Raw genomic sequence first — 16593 nt, forward strand, 5'->3', positions numbered from 1 at the left:
CTGTTCTGAACTGTTCTAATAATAACTTCTAGTTTCATTTACGATGGTCGTTGTTGCGCGCTCGGCACCCGCCCCCTCACATTATTCCTAGTGGCTATCGCCGTTCGGTTTTACGAAAACTGCGACCTAACCCATCGGTATCCTTGTTACCCGAAGATTACGGGCTTGCCATTGGGGTTTTATGATGCACTCAGCTGCTGGGGTTATATGGCGCCTCCACCCTTTCACCGCGGGGAGCCATTCCCCGTATTTGTGGTTTCCCAGACGCACAATGGTTAACGCAGGCGCGCTAAGCACAACACTATCGGCACTCGGCGCAGACTCAAACCTTTTAAGGATATTTGTTTCACTAGTCGATTCTGAAAAAAATAATGTTCTCAGGTCAACATGAGATGGCCTTGTGCGTTTTGAACCCGTTTCAACCCGTTCCATTCAACATTATTGAGATCCCTTATTTCTCTGAGTTTTTTTTTCTTTCTCGGTAAACGGGCCCCCTTGAGTACGACACTATGGGGCACATTGCTGCTGGCGATCAAGGGCTGAAGGGCTATTCTGTCCCACCGCGATGTGTTTTCCGGTCGTCATTCTGGCGATACGGGTCGGTATCCCCCTGGCCGATCCGGAGGCCCTTAGAGGGATGCATACATCACGTCACATTGGTCCGGTACCTGACGCGGGAGGTCTTCTAACCCTCGCCGCTGATCCCGGATCGACTCGTGAACCGTCATCAAAGCAACAACATCCCTGCTCGCCGCAGGTGGTCAAATAATTGGCACATATACTCCGCTTGGCTTAACGGGCCGCATACTGGAACTATGTTGGAGGGCTCAGCGTTCGGTGCTGGGGGCCCGGACTGGCACAGTACCCTTCTATTACCTCACTGTGAGCGCTCAACAAAAGTTCTTACGTTCCATTTAATTGTCAGAGCCCCGACCAACGCAAGACACCCTCCGCCGTTCGGGCTCCCGTTCCCGTCCCTGTTGAGCAAATCTTCCCCTGACCGATTCGAGGCCCCGTGGTGAGATAGATTGACCACAGTGTCCTTTTAGGCACTGTGGGGCCCTGAACCATACAGGATCCCGACCAATGTAAATCTCGGGCCCGGCCTGGTCTCTGCTTGGGAAATGTACCCTCGGAGCTCAGACTTACACGAAGCCACCTGTTCGTTGTTCGTGATCTCTGGCCTAAATAGAGAAACACTCTGTATCAGTGCCAGAGATCATCTTACTGACATTTGAGATAACGGTCTTAATGTGACCTAAAATGGGCGGGGGTCCTTAATGTGACCTAGAGCTAGAGGCCTTCGGATCATTCAGTCATCCCATTGGGTCCCTGATCTTTGGTCTCGAAAGACCCTTCTAGCCCTCCTCGGGCCCCTCCAACACCGCTCCGACTCGGGGTTGCCGGTCACTTACCGCCACAGTTCGACACTGGCCCATAACCGACACGGGAGCCCCTCATTGTGTCAAAGACCCCAAACACTGACAATCGTGGGCCCCGGTCTCGTTTCTATTTGAGGAATGGGTCTCAAGGGCTCAGACGGACATTGAGCCGACTGTGCGGTGCTCGTGGCCTCTGACCGACTTGGACACCTGTATTGTCTCAGGGGCTCCTCAAACGGTGCAAGAGGACCTTTAACTGATACTTAGGACCACGACCCTACGAACCGTTAATCTTTTGCGACCTAAAGTCATTACTTCAGGCCCTTTTGCCCTCCAACCGGGCCTTTGATCGACGGTTGCGGTGGGCCGCCCGGGCCCCTCTACGGGCCTCATCAAACATTTCCATTGATCGGCTCGGGGCCCTTGCGAGCACAGGGCCGGATGTTTGGTGCTGTGGGCCCCTGACAGATGCGAAACCCCAGACCTTTGTAAATCACTGGCCCCGGCTTCATAACTGATTGGGAAGTGGTTCCTCAGGCCCATGCCGGCACGGAACCGGCTGGCCTATTCGGCTGGCCTTTCAGACCCTTCGGGCCTTCAAATCGGACCCTTAATCGTAGGTTCCGAGGGGCCCTTCGGGTCACTCGTAGCCTAAGGGGGGAGGGCACGTGCCCCCCGTGCTCCCTTGCCTGCGCTATTGGACGAATGGTAGTTTATGCGCTGAACAAGGCGGAATAAAATCCGAAATCTGCCGATATGGCTTGGGTGAAATTGGGTTCAATCATTTGACTGAAGGTTTTGTGAGAATAACAAAATATTGATTCCCTGTTTTGCCGTAGCTGATAGCATGCGACGCTTTCCTTGAAACTGGAACTCGTCACCAAATAACCCGCGAGGTAAATCTGCCGACTATGATGGACTTTTTTATTGGTGAGCTAATTTCTAATCTAAGAAATGATGTGAAAAGTGATGTTCGAGAGATCGAAAAACTTATCCGGAAGTTATTCAAAGCACAGAATGCCATTCTCTGATAGGTTTTGTGTTAGTAATTGTATATATATATATATATATATATATATATATATATATATAATCAGTCGCCGGTCCAGGCCTTGTTCTTGCTTGGAATATGGGTCGCCAAGGCACAGACTGACACGAAGCGTGTTTGGTGTTGGTAGTCTTTAACCGGATTAGACGCCAGCATTGCCCCAGTGGTCCTGAAAAGGTGCAAGAGGACCTCTGACTGATATTTCAGGTCACGACTCTACGGGCCGGGATCCTTGATGTAACCACACAGCCATCCCTTCGGGCCCTCATACCCTCCAATAGGGCCCTTGATCGTCGGTTCCGATTATGTTCCGGGTCCGATATATTCCGATATCGGTTCCGATGATTAGGCCCCGTGGCCCACCGGCCACATCTTTGGGCCACATCGAACACTGCCCCTGGTCGACTGCCAGCCCCTTGCCAACACAGGACCCCGTGTTAGGCACTGTGAGACTCTGATACAGGGGTCTCGACCAGTGTAAATCATTGCCCCCGTTTTTTTTTTGCTGTTTGGGAAGTGGGCCCTCTGGTTCATACCGATACGTAGCCGACTGTGCGGTACTGTTCCTTACCAACTCAAGGGTCCCCGATCGACACAAAGGGCCTCCCGACTGTCATTCGAGGGCCCGTCACCACGGGCCGGAGACCGCAAACACCAACTCCAGTCGGCTTTTCGGGCCCTTAATCGTCGGTCCCAAGGGGTCCGAAGGGACCCTCGGGATCTAAGAGAGGGAGAGAGGGGGGGGGGGGGGGGCACGTGTGCCCACCTACCTGCTCCACTGGTACACTGCACGCTGTTTCGTTGCACTGGTTCGTGAAAAGTGTGCCAACAGCTCTAGTAGAGTATACCACACTTGCCTTTGTTTGTTTGCCCAAAAAACATCCCCGAGGTAGTTGGAAATATGATATCGAACACGTGTGATGATATAAATGATGCGTTAAACAATGAGTAAAAACAGTTGCGTAATCGTCTGTTGTTATGGCAGAGCCATTTGGGCTGGCTCCAGCTCCAGCGATGATCTAGAGGCATGGGGTGTCGCTTGGAAGCAGCGGGACAGCGGCCAAGAGACCAATGTCGCAGCAGGGACAGCGGCCAGAAGAGGCCAGTTTCCTAAACGAAGCCTCGTTTTGTACCTTTTAGCATTAATATACGAGGCTTTGGTCCTGGAAATACCGCAAGGCCGTTGCGTGTCAGGTATTACATGTCTTACATCAGACCTGCGCACAGCTCTACAGGTGGTCACGCTGCAACGTGCATGTTGCGCACAAGTCGTAACGCACATCACTTGGAATATTTCCACAAGTTGTTGACCAAATGCTGTCCCGTTCCGTCCGACCCCAGTTTTCAAGCTAAAAGGCGTGGGACGAGTACCTAATGCATGACATTTCTTACGACCTCCATTCTTATCGCTCGGTCAGGGGTGTAAATTCCTGTTCAGCTGGGAGTAGCGGTGGTGCTTCAGTCCCCCTCCCCCGACAACTTCGGTTCCAACCCACTATTTTGAGAAGAGAAACCCATAGACCATAGACAAACCCATAGAGAAACCCGTTTGCTGGTGTATTTTGGAGCAGGCTGAGTAATTTTACGCCGTTCAGCACTTCTTCCAACTCATTTTGCGGAACTATGACCCTGTACTCGATCAGCTCCCAGTTCCAAAGTCAGCGCTGATTTTACGACTCTATTTCACCTGTCGGAACTTCTGGTGACTGCGTGTCTGCGCGTAGTCATCAATCCACCCATAGTGCGACAGCAAGCAGTTTTATATTGTTTGTACCAGGCCTGTGGCGTATTTCGGAAAGTTGGACGACAATCGGGCTTAGCATTTCAATATGCGCGGGGTATGTATGGGTACTTATTCCAGCACATATATCGCAAGCAAAAATGCACTACAAAGCCACCAAAATACAGAATTTTTTTACCCGCGCTTCCAAAGCCTACTGCTGTACACAGGATTAATACACAATATAAATACGAATGTCGAGCGCTGAAGTGGCACGTGTGGTACACCTGGGTCCTGAGGACATATAAATAAGACGGAACGGAACCGGAACGAGTGGACTCCATAATATAAATCCCCAGACATGTGAGCAACTTACCGTGGGATAGTGCCCTGCAATGCTTACTCTGGCAGGCGGGAGGCGAGTGCGCAGATGCACTGAAGGTCATATCCCATCACCGGACTAGGCAGTGGGCACCGCTGAAGGCGCCGTCGCAGCAGCGGGATGCTGTGGGCGGTGGGCGAGACCGATGGAATAGCAGGCGGCCCTGTCGCGAGCGAGGCCCGAAGGAGCATCGTCCAAACAGGGAGTCGTCGCCTTGGAGGTAGAGTGACGGAACGGGCCGCCATGCAGTGTGGGCGCGCCGGGACCGGGCCAGGCCGGCAGCCGCTCGGTGCCGCGCCACACCAAATTGATGTAATGTGTTTTAGGGCTTAAATGTGAATGTGTCCACTTAAATGTGTCCACTCGACGTTTGAAAATGGGTCGTGCTTCTAAGGCGCGTCCATTTGTGTGCATTGGTTGTGTGCATGTAAATGCACTGAAAAGGATTTAGTTGGCTCTTCAAGGACCTGTGCGGATGTGCCACGTAAACTGCGAGGCGCTGGGGGGGGGGGGGGGGGGAGGGCGTAAGAGAGGGGGTGGGGAGAAGGCGACCTGTGTACGTGCCAGAGATGGGTGGGTGATGCGAGGGCCAGCAATTGGACGTGCTTAGAGTACATGGGGTTAGGCGCCGAATTTACAAGCCAGGAAAGAGGACGAATAAGGACGAAGGTCTCCTAGGGTTGACAGCCAGCGGGCTCCTCTCGCCAGTTAATTTAACGGCCGAGGGGTTCAAGCGTGCGGACCAGAGATCCATGGCAGCAAACGCAGCCAGGTGGTCTGCACCAGTAAAACACGACGGATTGTGCCTACACCGTGCATGGTGTCTAGCGGGCCCCACCACTCGGCCTTTCAACCGATCATCTGGCTTATCCTAACGGGCCCCACCACTCCGCCTTTCAGCAGATCATCCACCTCATCCCAACGGGTCCTACCATCCCGTCTGTTAACCGATCACCCACCTCATCCTAACGGGTCCTACCCTCCCGTCTGTTAACCGATTACCCGCCTCATCCTAGCGGGTCCTACCATCCCGCATGCTAACCGATCACCCGCTTTATCCCAGTTCAGTGATGGGTCACAGTTATGTTTGATTTCGGGTACTCTGATGTTCCCGCGTGTCGAACCACGTGCCGGAACACCTTCCGGCTCGTGGGCTGACCAACAGGGTTCTCAATACCCTCGTCAGGAGGCGTGCGCAGAGGCGTTGCCAACATCACCATGGGTGTGCTTACGCACGAACGCGCAGCTGCAAACGGCGCCACAGACCACCAGCAGGCTGGGCAGGCCAGAACGCTCCGATGCCCCCCCCGCCCCCCACACACAACCGGGACAGATATGATGGGACTAGCACTGGGAGCATGTGTGATAAGTTTCATGAGTGCTCATGCTTCTGATGCCCCACTTACAGGCTGGTGGTTTCATGTGCGCTCATGTGTCTGATGCCCCACTTACAGGCTGGTGGTTTCATGTGCGCTCATGTCTCTGGTGCCTCACATACAGGCTAGTGGTTAGTCTTTCACCAGTTTATTATCGCTAGTGAGGAGTACAACTGACTTGGGAAGCTTGTAAACAGCACTCTCGCTCTTCGGCTTAAAAGGTACACGACTTCACTAACTTCCGCACTGTTTTATATTGAGATACTGAGCATTAAGCAACGGGAGTACCTTCCTGAGAGGCACAGACACAGATGCCTTGAACTGTTCTTAACAACTATAATTTTCTGATTTTTTGTCAAGTATTTGGTTGTATTCATTTCTTTTGTTTATATTAAGTAAGGTTTCCAATTAGGTATAATATTCATATCTAATTACCCTTTAAAATGATAGTGTTCTTCGATGCACAACATGGAGAAGCACCTCTCGCGCAACGGAGACATTGACCGGGTGATGTTTGGATTAAGCCGTCCCGCTGGTGAAGCGTATGTATGGCAGTAATGGTCGCCCAGCTGCCGTGCTTTGTCTCATTATCGAACAAAACGGGCGCTTACACATGCCGTCTATAAGCCGGCCAATGTGTGAAATTCGCTACGGAAAGCAAACACCGTCACATCACGTCACGTCACACCTCTCCACCGCCCGCTTCGCCTTATTGTGAGGCCGAAACCCGGGTCGATCACAAGTTTCCTGGAGAACAAAGGCATACCAACAACCAGAAATATTTATTTTTTTATCACAGACAATCGGCCTTCGGATCTGGTAAGCTTCCATCAGCCATTGGTAGGCACTGACACATCTCCGTATGCGAAAGCACCCAGCAACAACAGAAGCGCTAGAGACGGCCGGCCCACAGCTCTCCGCGCGGCAGCACGGAACGGCCCAAGCCTCTATCATCCCGGCTCGAGCTGCTGGCAGCCGAGTCCCCGCTCGCCCCCGCCTAAACGGCTTGCTGAGGCCCCGGCGGCCTGGCGCTCCAGACGGCCGGCTAGTCACGCAGCTGCCACAATGGACGCCACACGGGGTGGAGAGGCACGCGGCGGCGATGCAGCACACCTGAACCTGAATCGGCCATAGCGGCGCGGGCGAACACGCGGCGCTAATAGCTGTGATACCCTGTTCATGAGCACACGACGTAGTGAGTCGTGATATGAGGTACAGCCACGGGAATTACATGCGACGAAGGAAACGTGACGGACTTAGGACGCGTCGATCGGACACTCTCACGTGCTGCTTGGACAATAATCCATGAAAAATACTGGGCATCTTGGACCGAATAGCATGCCTAGTTCGTTCAACGTCATATATCCCACGCAGAGAGAGTGTGTAATCCACAGATCGCAGTATCGTAGTGATCTGCACGGAACAGAATCACAAAAACCACACCCATGATAAATCGTCTCGTACAAACGCTCATTAATAAGCCTAACGCACGCATCACCACATTACCACAGCACTCTTGACGAAGGAGCCGACACCTATGCGCTCGCCTTCACCGCTGCCGGGCCGGCCTGACGTCACACCCAGCCCAGCGTCGCTCATGCTAGGCGTCGCCAGGGGACACCGACCACTGCCGGAGCCCACCGCGTTGCCAGGGAACACCGACCACCGCCGGAGTCCGCCACGTCGCCAGGGGGCGCCGACCACTGCCAAAACCGCCACGTCGCCAGGGGCCGCCGACCACTGCCAGAGCCGCCACGTCGCCAGGGGGCGCCGACCACTGCTGGAGTCCGTAGCGTTGTCAAGGGGCGCCGACCACTGCCGGATCCTGTAGGGGCCACGCCGACCATCACCTGAGTATCGCTTTGATAACAGCTGTATCGTGTTCCGGCTGGGGCCTGGAAATAAGAAGGAATATCAGCCGTGATTTCTGGAGAAGGTGGCGCCAAAACGCATAAGATACCTCAATTTCTTACGTGATTTTGTTATGAAGCGTGCTCGTCCACGGCGCTGCCGCTGGTTAGATAATTGGCTGGATGGGAGACGGATTTTCGGCCATTGACATACAAACGTGAGTATCAAGAATTATGTATGCAACTGAGGAGCACCAGGTGAAAATCAAGAAAACGGAGGAGACCGCTATCAACAAGCGGGAGCGCCCCATCCGCCACTAAAACCTTCATATCTGCAGCCCGATCAGTACTGACACCGCCACGAGACGACAAGGAACCCTGTCAGCGCACTACACACCCGGCCGGGAAGGAGCGGTGCCACCGGTGCGCCCGCCGCCGCACTCACCTCAAGCTCCGCTACGGTGCCAGCTCTGCCCGGCTCTTGGCGGCGGCCGCCTGACGGCGCGCGCGCACGATCTTCAGGTGGCGCTGGATGTAGTCCTCGCGAGGCGCGAGCCGGGCGGCGCGCAGCAGGCACGCCTCGGCGCGCTCCAGTTCCTCCCGCTTGACGTACACCACACACAGATTGTGCAGTCCCTGCACGTGCTTCGGCTCGACGCGCAGGATCTGCTCGTAACACTGCCGAGGGGCGGGGAGGAGGCGTCAGAAGGGAGGGGGGGGGGGGGGGGGGCTCCGACAGTGATGGAAGCTCAAGAACGACATACTCAGAGACAGAGTGCGTCTCCCTGTCCTCTTAGTCATAGTAGAAACCCTGAAGAAACGTGATGAAAACGGCCAACTCCCTGCAAAGCTTCGGTAAGTGATGTTCAAATCGTGCCCCGCGCCCGTCCACGCTTGCAACGCGTCCCTGCGATCTGCTGCCGTGCCATGGCCGTCTCCTCAGCACCACCAGGCCCAGACTGGCGTCGTGCGTCTCGCTCACGTGGTCGGACGCGGGCCTACCTTCTCGGCCTCGGCCAAGTCTTGGATGTTGTTGATGTAGATGTCGCCGAGCAGGATGAGCGCCTTGACGTGGTCCGGGTGGTGGTGCACCAGGCGCGTGAGGAACGGCACGGCCTCTAGCGGCCGGCCAGCGTCACTTAGCAGCAGCGCCAGGTTGAAGAGCGCGCTCCGGAAGTCGGGCCGCACCTCCACTGCCTGTCGGTCATCGCTCGGTCATCGAAGGAGTGGGGGGGGGGGGGGGGGGGGCAGTTGCGTTAGGCTGTGGTGGCAGTAGAAAAATAGATCTCGCCGAAAGACGCATCCTTTGGAGCGGTCAACGGCGCATAGCCAAACCCCATTACACCCGCATTCTCATGCACATGCACATGCGCACGCGCGTTTCAACTGCTCAACCAAATGGCAAGCATGACACTCGCCACCAACATTGGCCCACAACGCGGGCATGCAATGCTCGCACCCAGATGCTGCGCCCGCCCTCGCCGGTCGCCGCCGCGTCCCTCTCCATCCGGCCCGTGTGCGTACCTTCTTGAGCCAGGCCTCGGCGCGGCCCAGTTCCTCGTCGTCCATGGCGAGCATGCCCAGGTTGAAGTAGACCCGGTCCAGGCCGACCGAGGACGGCCCGAGCTCAATCAGCCGGTGCAGACGCTCGTAAGCCAGCGGGCGTCGCTCGCGCGAGCCACCCTCCTGGATCATGACGGCCGAGTTGAGCAGCGCCTGCTGATGGTCCGGGTCGCACTCCAACGCCTTGTCCAGGTAAGCCTGCGCTTGCTCCTGGTCACCTTGCTCAAGGCAGACCACGCCCAGCTGTCGATGGAGAAGGCCGGGTCAGGCGCGGCCGGCGCCCGGTCAGGTAGTAGGGTGTTAGCAGGCACATAGCAGAGCTATGCGAAATTCCATACACCGGTGTTCTATTCTGCCACACATCCATGCTATAGCGCGATTCCTCTACAGCACAGTTATGTACACGATTGTCCTGCAAGTGCGGTGGCAGCGCTAGAATAGACATCCATGACAGGAAAAAACACCGCTCCAACGTCCTGTGCGCACTCAGTTTTTGTAAGCATCAGTAAACGCGATACATCCGCGCTATGCTGGCCACCGGGGGCCGCTGGCACGACGCTGCGCGGCCCACCCACGTTGTAGTAGATGTCTGGGTTGCGGCTGTCGTAGCTGAGTGCCGTCTCGTACACCCGCTGCGCCTCCTTGGTGCGGTTCAGCTTGATGAGCACGTCGCCCCGGTTGATGTAGGCCTGCGTATAGTCGGCGCGCATGCTGATGGCCTGCCGGTAGAGGGCGTCCGCCTCCTCCAGCCGGCTCCGGTGGCGGGCAAGCAGGTTGGCCAGGTTGAGGAACACGTTCAGGTGGTTGGGCGCGATGCGCGCCTGGTACACCTGGCCGGGTCGTGCGCGTGGCAGCAGCGCCTTGGCCTGCCGACAGCCCCCCGTGTCACACGAGAGCGGGGGGGGGGGGGAGGATAGGGTTCGCCAGGGGCACATCGAAACAAGACTCCGCCGCACCGGACCGTCACTCCATCAACACCGGACTCCGTCGCACCAACAGTTGCAGCAAGGGTGCGCCGCGACTTTGCTTTATTTCCGGACGTTACGCTGAAATCGAGGGAATAGTTGTATCCCTGCGATCAAATGTTGACAACCAAGCTCGTGAAGACTGCAATGCAACGACACCGAGTGAGCTGCATTACGAATCATACATGTTAGGGCGGGACGGTACACCTACCCGTTAGGGTGCACGGCGGGACGGTACACCTACACGTTAGGGTGCACGGCGGGACGGTACACCTACACGTTAGGGCGCACGGCGGGACGGTACACCTACACGTTAGGGTGCACGGCGGGGCGGTACACCTACACGTTAGGGCGCACGGCGGGACGGTACACCTACACGTTAGGGTGCACGGCGGGACGGTACACCTACATATTAAGGGCCGTCTATGAATAGCTGCGCACCACTGCTACGAAACGGTAGCTCAAAACGTTACGCAAGGAATCAAAATAGTCCAAGCACGATTACTACAACCGAAACGTCCACAAAGAGCTGTACTCGCACAAGTATACGCAAGAGTACCCACCAAAGACTGTTGTATGTTTTATCTCTCTGATAAATAGCACGTAATAACCACGCATCTGTGTGACGTGTCAGCTGATGTCAAATACAAAGACGATGGCATCGACGAAAAACTCATCTTTGAATGATGTTTGCCGGCCGTAACAGCTAACTGGGGAACGACCGATTTATTATGAAATTGGCAGCAGTAAACTAGAATTTTTCCGCGGCACAACTGGAGACCCAAAACCGTCCTAACATCTGACACCGCTATCACGCTAGTCGTCCCATTTGCAGTTGAAGGGCCTTACAGTGCCAGCCCCAGCGAGCCCGGCACTGACCACGGCTGGTCAATGGGCCCCGCTCGACTGGTACACCCTATAAGTGTCCCGCCGGGATGGACAGCGGCACGGCTGACGCGCCTGCTCGCTGCAGCCAGCCGCCAGAGCGCTGGCGGCGCGACCACTGTGCGGAGCCGCGGCCAGAGACGGCCGGCCGACCACTTCCCCGCCTCACGCGGCTCCCCGACCGCACAATTCAACGCCGCCAGACGTCACGGCAAGCAACTGCGGGCATGCCCGCAACTGTAGGCCCCCACGAGAGCAGTTCACGTCGGGCAAAACAAAAACACTAGCCGCCGCGACGCATTGAAAGCAAACATCCCAGAGAAAAAATACAGACATGTTCTTAGCAATCTCACATGCAAAAGATGTACTTACTTGCTGAGTGCAAGTCCAAAACTGAATTTAAGGGGCACTCTTCCATTTACAGGCTGCGCCACATCAGCACCTTAAGACTCAGGGGCCAATCTGCTCCGCTAATCAGCACACGAGATAAAAACACAACTGAAACAAGACAGCCAAGCTGAGCCCACTCGTGCAATACCGCTCGATCGCAATACCAACGTGTCGTTCCCGCGGCGCCGCCGGCAATCGCCAGAGCCTTCTGTGGTCGGCCGGCCGGGACCCTCAGCCAAACTCGGGGCAGCGCCACAGCACGTCGATGGAGGGATACGGAAGCCAGTCGAAACAATCGCGGGGATCCCGGGTCACCGGACTGACGGCGCCATATTCCCAGCACAGATGGAGCCAGGGTATGGGCTTGACTGCCTAACGTCGACATCAAGACGACCCCTGGATTCAACTGAGTAATTTGCGACCATTTTGGCCCTCGGCACGTCATTTTCCTTCGTCCGAACACACCACAATCACCCTGCCGGCTCCAGGCATTCGCCCAACAATCTAAACTAACGCACCATTGGCATCGCAAAGAGGCGTCAGGGTGAAAAATATGGCGTGACACCAATCAAGCATTCGAGCATCTCGCCATATTGAGCCCGCAGTGGATGGCCAGGCCGACTGAGCAGAGCGCGCGGGTGGGAGAGCGGCACAACTCACAATGCGGAGGTGGGAGAGCGACACAACTCGCCATGCAGAGGTGGGAGAGCGACACAACTCACCGTGCGGAGGTGGGAGAGCGACACAACTCACCGTGCGGAGGTGAGAGAGCAACACAACTCATGGTGCGGTACGCCTGCTCGGCCTCGTCGTACACCTGCAGACTGGTGTAGGTCCTCCGGAGGTGGGAGAGCAGCACAACTCACCGTGCGGTACGCCTGCTCGGCCTCGTCGTACATCTGCAGACTGGTGTAGGTCCTGCCGACGTTGATGTGGGCGCCGATGTCGTCGCCCTGCACCCTGCGGCGGCGGCGGCGGCCCGTCAGTCACGAGCCGCGGGGGCATCGGGCACACCTCGGCGACACCAAACGGCATCCTCCACAGCTTCTCAACGCCTCCCGGAGGCCGCTATCGAGATGACAATAGTCGGGCGAGCTCGGCGCCGATTCGACGCGACCGCCAGATGGCGAGCCACTTCGGCCAGCTGCTAAGCGGCCTTCGCACACGACGTCGGCCTTACAGCTACACCAGCGGCCGGTCAAACGGATACCGAGGGCCGGAGCAGCTGGCACTCAGCCTCGACAACTCCGCGTTCAGGCTCTAGAAGTACGGACAACAACAGCGCACAAGCGAACATCGCAGGGGTAGCGACAGCGTAGCCTGCTGCGGCGGCTCGGCCGCTGCCGACACCCGGTGCGCAGGATGGCCAGCGGCCGTTGTCGGCGGCGGGACTCCTGAGTCCGCGGCGGGACAGCTGGCCGGGCGCCTACCGAACGGCATGCTGGAAGAAGACGAGCGCCTGCTCGAACTGCTGGCGGCTCTCGAGCGCGTGGCCCACGTTGTTGTAGAGCTTGGCATTATTGCGGTTGACCTGGAGGCCGGCCATGAAGATGCTGTGTTCGGTGGACCAGTCCCAGTTGCGCCGGTAGGTCTTCAGACCGTGTGAGAGGAGGAGCAGAGCCAGCCCGCAGCAGACGGCGGCCCGAGCCGACCTGCAGAGACGAGCCACCGACCGGTCATAGACGGAAACACAGTCAGGGAAGGTGAGGGACACCGACCGGTCACAGACGGGGACACGGTCAGGGAAGGTGAGGGACAACGACCGGTCACAGACGGAAATACGGTCGGGGAAGGTGAGGGACAACGACAGGTCACAGACCGGGACACGGTCAGGGAAAGTGAGGGACACAGACCGGTCATAGACGGAAATACGGTCGGGGAAGGTGAGAGACATCGAGGACACAGACCGGTCACAGTCGGGGACACGGTCAGGGAAGGTGAAGAACACTGACCGGCCGGGGACGGGAACACGGTCAGGGAAGGTGAAGAACACCGACCGGCCGCAGACGGGAACACGGTCGGGGAAGGCGAGGGACACATGCGATCAGAGACAAGTTACAGACAGGTCGGCTCCTGTCAGGGCCAACGGGCGCCACAACCGAGTCCGGGGCAGGTTGAAAGGATGACAAGGAAAATACATCTGGGACAATAGGATTCGACAGAAGTATAGTGTTGTCGAAAAGTTAAGAACATTGACCATGACTTTCGTGTCCATACGTGCGAACAAGGCACACAGAAGTCGACCACCGCAGCAGCCTATACCAGACGTCGCTTAGCCTTTGCGTGCTTCACGCTGGTCATGACAGCTGATCAGCTCCACACAGACTCAGTCCGACCTCCCTAGCCGTCACACGATCGGCACCGCTTCCCAGCCATGTGCCCACGCTTCCGCGCCCCAGGTAGCACTCCCTCCGTTCCCTTGCCACGCCATCTCGTGACGTGCAACATCCCCCTCCGCTCCCGGATCCCCACCACGGCCTCGCTTGACCAGGACACAATGACAGCAATGGCCGCGAACTAAACGCGCCTCGTGCGGCCGGCCGGCCACCCGACCGGCCGAAAAGCGCACAAATGGCGGGCGACAATATATTTCGGCCACGGCGTCCGGGTACCGACGTCATCGGGCGCTGGCACAGACGTTACCGGGCGCCGGCACACACGTCACCGGGCGCTGGCACAGACATCACCGGGCGCCGGCACAGACGTCACCGGGCGCCGGCACAGACGTCACCGGGCGCCGAAACAGACGTCACCGGGCGCCGGCACAGACGTCACCGGGCACCGGCACACACGTCAGCATGCGCCGGCACAGACGTCACCTGGCGCCGACACAGACGTCACCGGGCGCTGGCACGGACGTCACCGGGCGCCGGCACAGACGTCATCGGGCGCCGGCACAGACGTCACCGGGCGCTGGCACAGACGTCACCGGGCGCCGGCAAAGACGTCACCGGGCGCCGGCACAGACGTCACCGGGCGCCGTCACAGACATCACCGGGCGCTGGCACAGACGTCACCGGGCGCCGGCACAGACGTCACCGGGCGCCGGCACAGACATCACCGGGCGCTGGCACAGACGTCACCGGGCGCCGGCACAGACATCACCGGGCGCCAGCACACACGTCAGCATGCGCCGGCACAGACGTCACCTGGCGCCGACACAGACGTCACCGGGCGCTGGCACAGACGTCACCGGGCGCCGGCACAGACATCACCGGGCGCCGGCACAGACGCCAGCCGGTCACGCGGCGAATATCAGCTCACACATTCCGATCATCGGCCGGTCATGGCTAGTTACGAGCGGACGGCGGGGGGCGCCGAACACGCGGGCGGCGGGGAGGGGGTCTGAGGGTGAGGCCCTCGGAAGAAAGTGCACCGAGTGAGCAGTGGATGGCGCTTCCAGAAACAGCAGCAGACGCACCTCCACGGCCTCACTCTATCTGCACACAGCACGAGATACAACCCACCATTTATTCCTGACAAATGACGGAAGTGGTCTAGTAAGTGCGGTATGACATATTGTTATGTTGGGCGGGCTGGATTTAATCTCTAGTAGACCAAAGGCGTTGAGCCAAAACTGGGGTATATTAATCACAGGAGCACATAGGCACGAAGTCATCAAAATTTCTTACATCGCTTAGACCATGTTCGATACGAGTGCACGGCGGCTATAATCCCTAGCGGAGGTAGCAGTCGTCGGTAACAACACCGGCCACTAAAGATTTGTCAACGTCGTGAATAACAGTGTTGGCAAGGACACGCTGACGTGTATATCAACGACAGCGGAGGGTAGAAGAACCGGAGTCGGAGTCAAAGGGATCGGAGGGAGAGGAGCCAGCTACGTCGTGAATATCAACGAGAGCTGAGGGTAGAAGGACCGGAGTGACAGTCAAACGGAGCGCAGGGAAAGGAGCCAGCTATGTCCGTGAATATCAACGAGAGCTGGGTTACCTTCCCCGGCGCCGCCCGGACCACCACTGACCCGCCGCCGACCCCGACCCCAGGCGTGACCTACTCCCCGGCCTATGATTGGCCGGGTCACGTGACCGCGTAGCTTCGAGAACAGACGCGAAAACAAAAGGTCTCCTTACAAAAGAAAGGCAGCCGCTGTTGAGATTCGAACCCAACACGAAATGCGTACACGCTCACAACGCAGGCGAGCTAAACCACTGTGCCACCAAGACGATGATCACGTTGGCAGGACAGAGGGCAACTAATTACGTACACAACAATATAAACCAGCGTGCACGAGACAGGCATGTTGAGGACAAGAAAACGTGCAGGCTATGAAGCAAGCGCTGCTGTCACACGTCGGAACACCGCAGAATTTAACTTAAAAAATGATGGGTCCCGTCCAAATCCACCTGACCATTAATGTCCACAAACGGCTGCTTTCCCAACAGAAAGCAGCCGTTCCTCATCCAAGCGTCAGCGAGCAAGTCCATATATAAACTACGATCACGATTCCCCTACGGCTCAGCCAGAGTGCCGCGCGGCAGACGGGGGCCCGAGTCATGTGACTCACCGGGCGGGGCCCAGGTCATGTCACTCACCGGGCGCGCCCAGGTCATGTGACTCACCGGGCGGGCCCCGAGTCATGTGACTCACCGGGCGGGGCCCAGGTCATGTCACTCACCCGGCGGGGCCAGGGCATGTCACTCACCGGGCGGGGCCCCTAGTCATGTGACTCATCGGGCGGGCCCAGGTCATGTCACTCACCGGGCGGGGCCAGGTCATGTCACTCACCGGGCGGGGCCCAGGTCATGTCACTCATCGGGCGGGCCCAGGTCATGTCACTCACCGGGCGGGCCCAGGTCATGTCACTCACCGGGCGGGGCCCAGGTCATGTCACTCACCGGGCGGGGCCAGGTCATGTCACTCACCGGGCGGGGGCCCGAGTCATGTCACTCACCGGGCGGGGCCAGGTCATGTCACTCACCGGGCGGGGCCCAGGTCATGTCACTCACCCGGCGGGGCCAGGTCATGTCACTCACCGGGCGGGGCCCCTAGTCATGTGACTCACCGGGCGGGC

General features: G+C 57.6%; 1 protein-coding gene across 5 annotated transcripts in view; it reads right to left on the reverse strand.

The window, feature by feature from the left end:
• Positions 1-6685: 6685 nt before the first annotated feature.
• The window catches only part of LOC119092078 (protein O-mannosyl-transferase Tmtc3), a 75768-nt gene continuing 65860 nt past the window's right edge, over positions 6686-16593 (reverse strand). For all 5 annotated transcript variants that reach the window (XM_037215048.1, XM_037215047.1, XM_037215049.1 and 2 more), the window contains 7 exons: positions 12992-13213; positions 12428-12521; positions 9897-10187; positions 9283-9564; positions 8761-8955; positions 8204-8436; positions 6686-7803 (listed from right to left, as the gene is read on the reverse strand). In XM_037215048.1, the coding sequence (XP_037070943.1) occupies positions 8215-8436; positions 8761-8955; positions 9283-9564; positions 9897-10187; positions 12428-12521; positions 12992-13213 (1306 nt within the window). In that variant the 3' untranslated portion in view covers positions 6686-7803; positions 8204-8214. The remainder of the gene's footprint in view (positions 7804-8203; positions 8437-8760; positions 8956-9282; positions 9565-9896; positions 10188-12427; positions 12522-12991; positions 13214-16593) is intronic.

The sequence above is a fragment of the Pollicipes pollicipes genome, unplaced genomic scaffold (genome assembly GCF_011947565.3).
Source record: "Pollicipes pollicipes isolate AB1234 unplaced genomic scaffold, Ppol_2.1 Scaffold_3447;HRSCAF=4054_pilon_pilon_pilon, whole genome shotgun sequence".
Taxonomy (NCBI): Eukaryota; Metazoa; Arthropoda; class Thecostraca; order Pollicipedomorpha; family Pollicipedidae; genus Pollicipes; species Pollicipes pollicipes.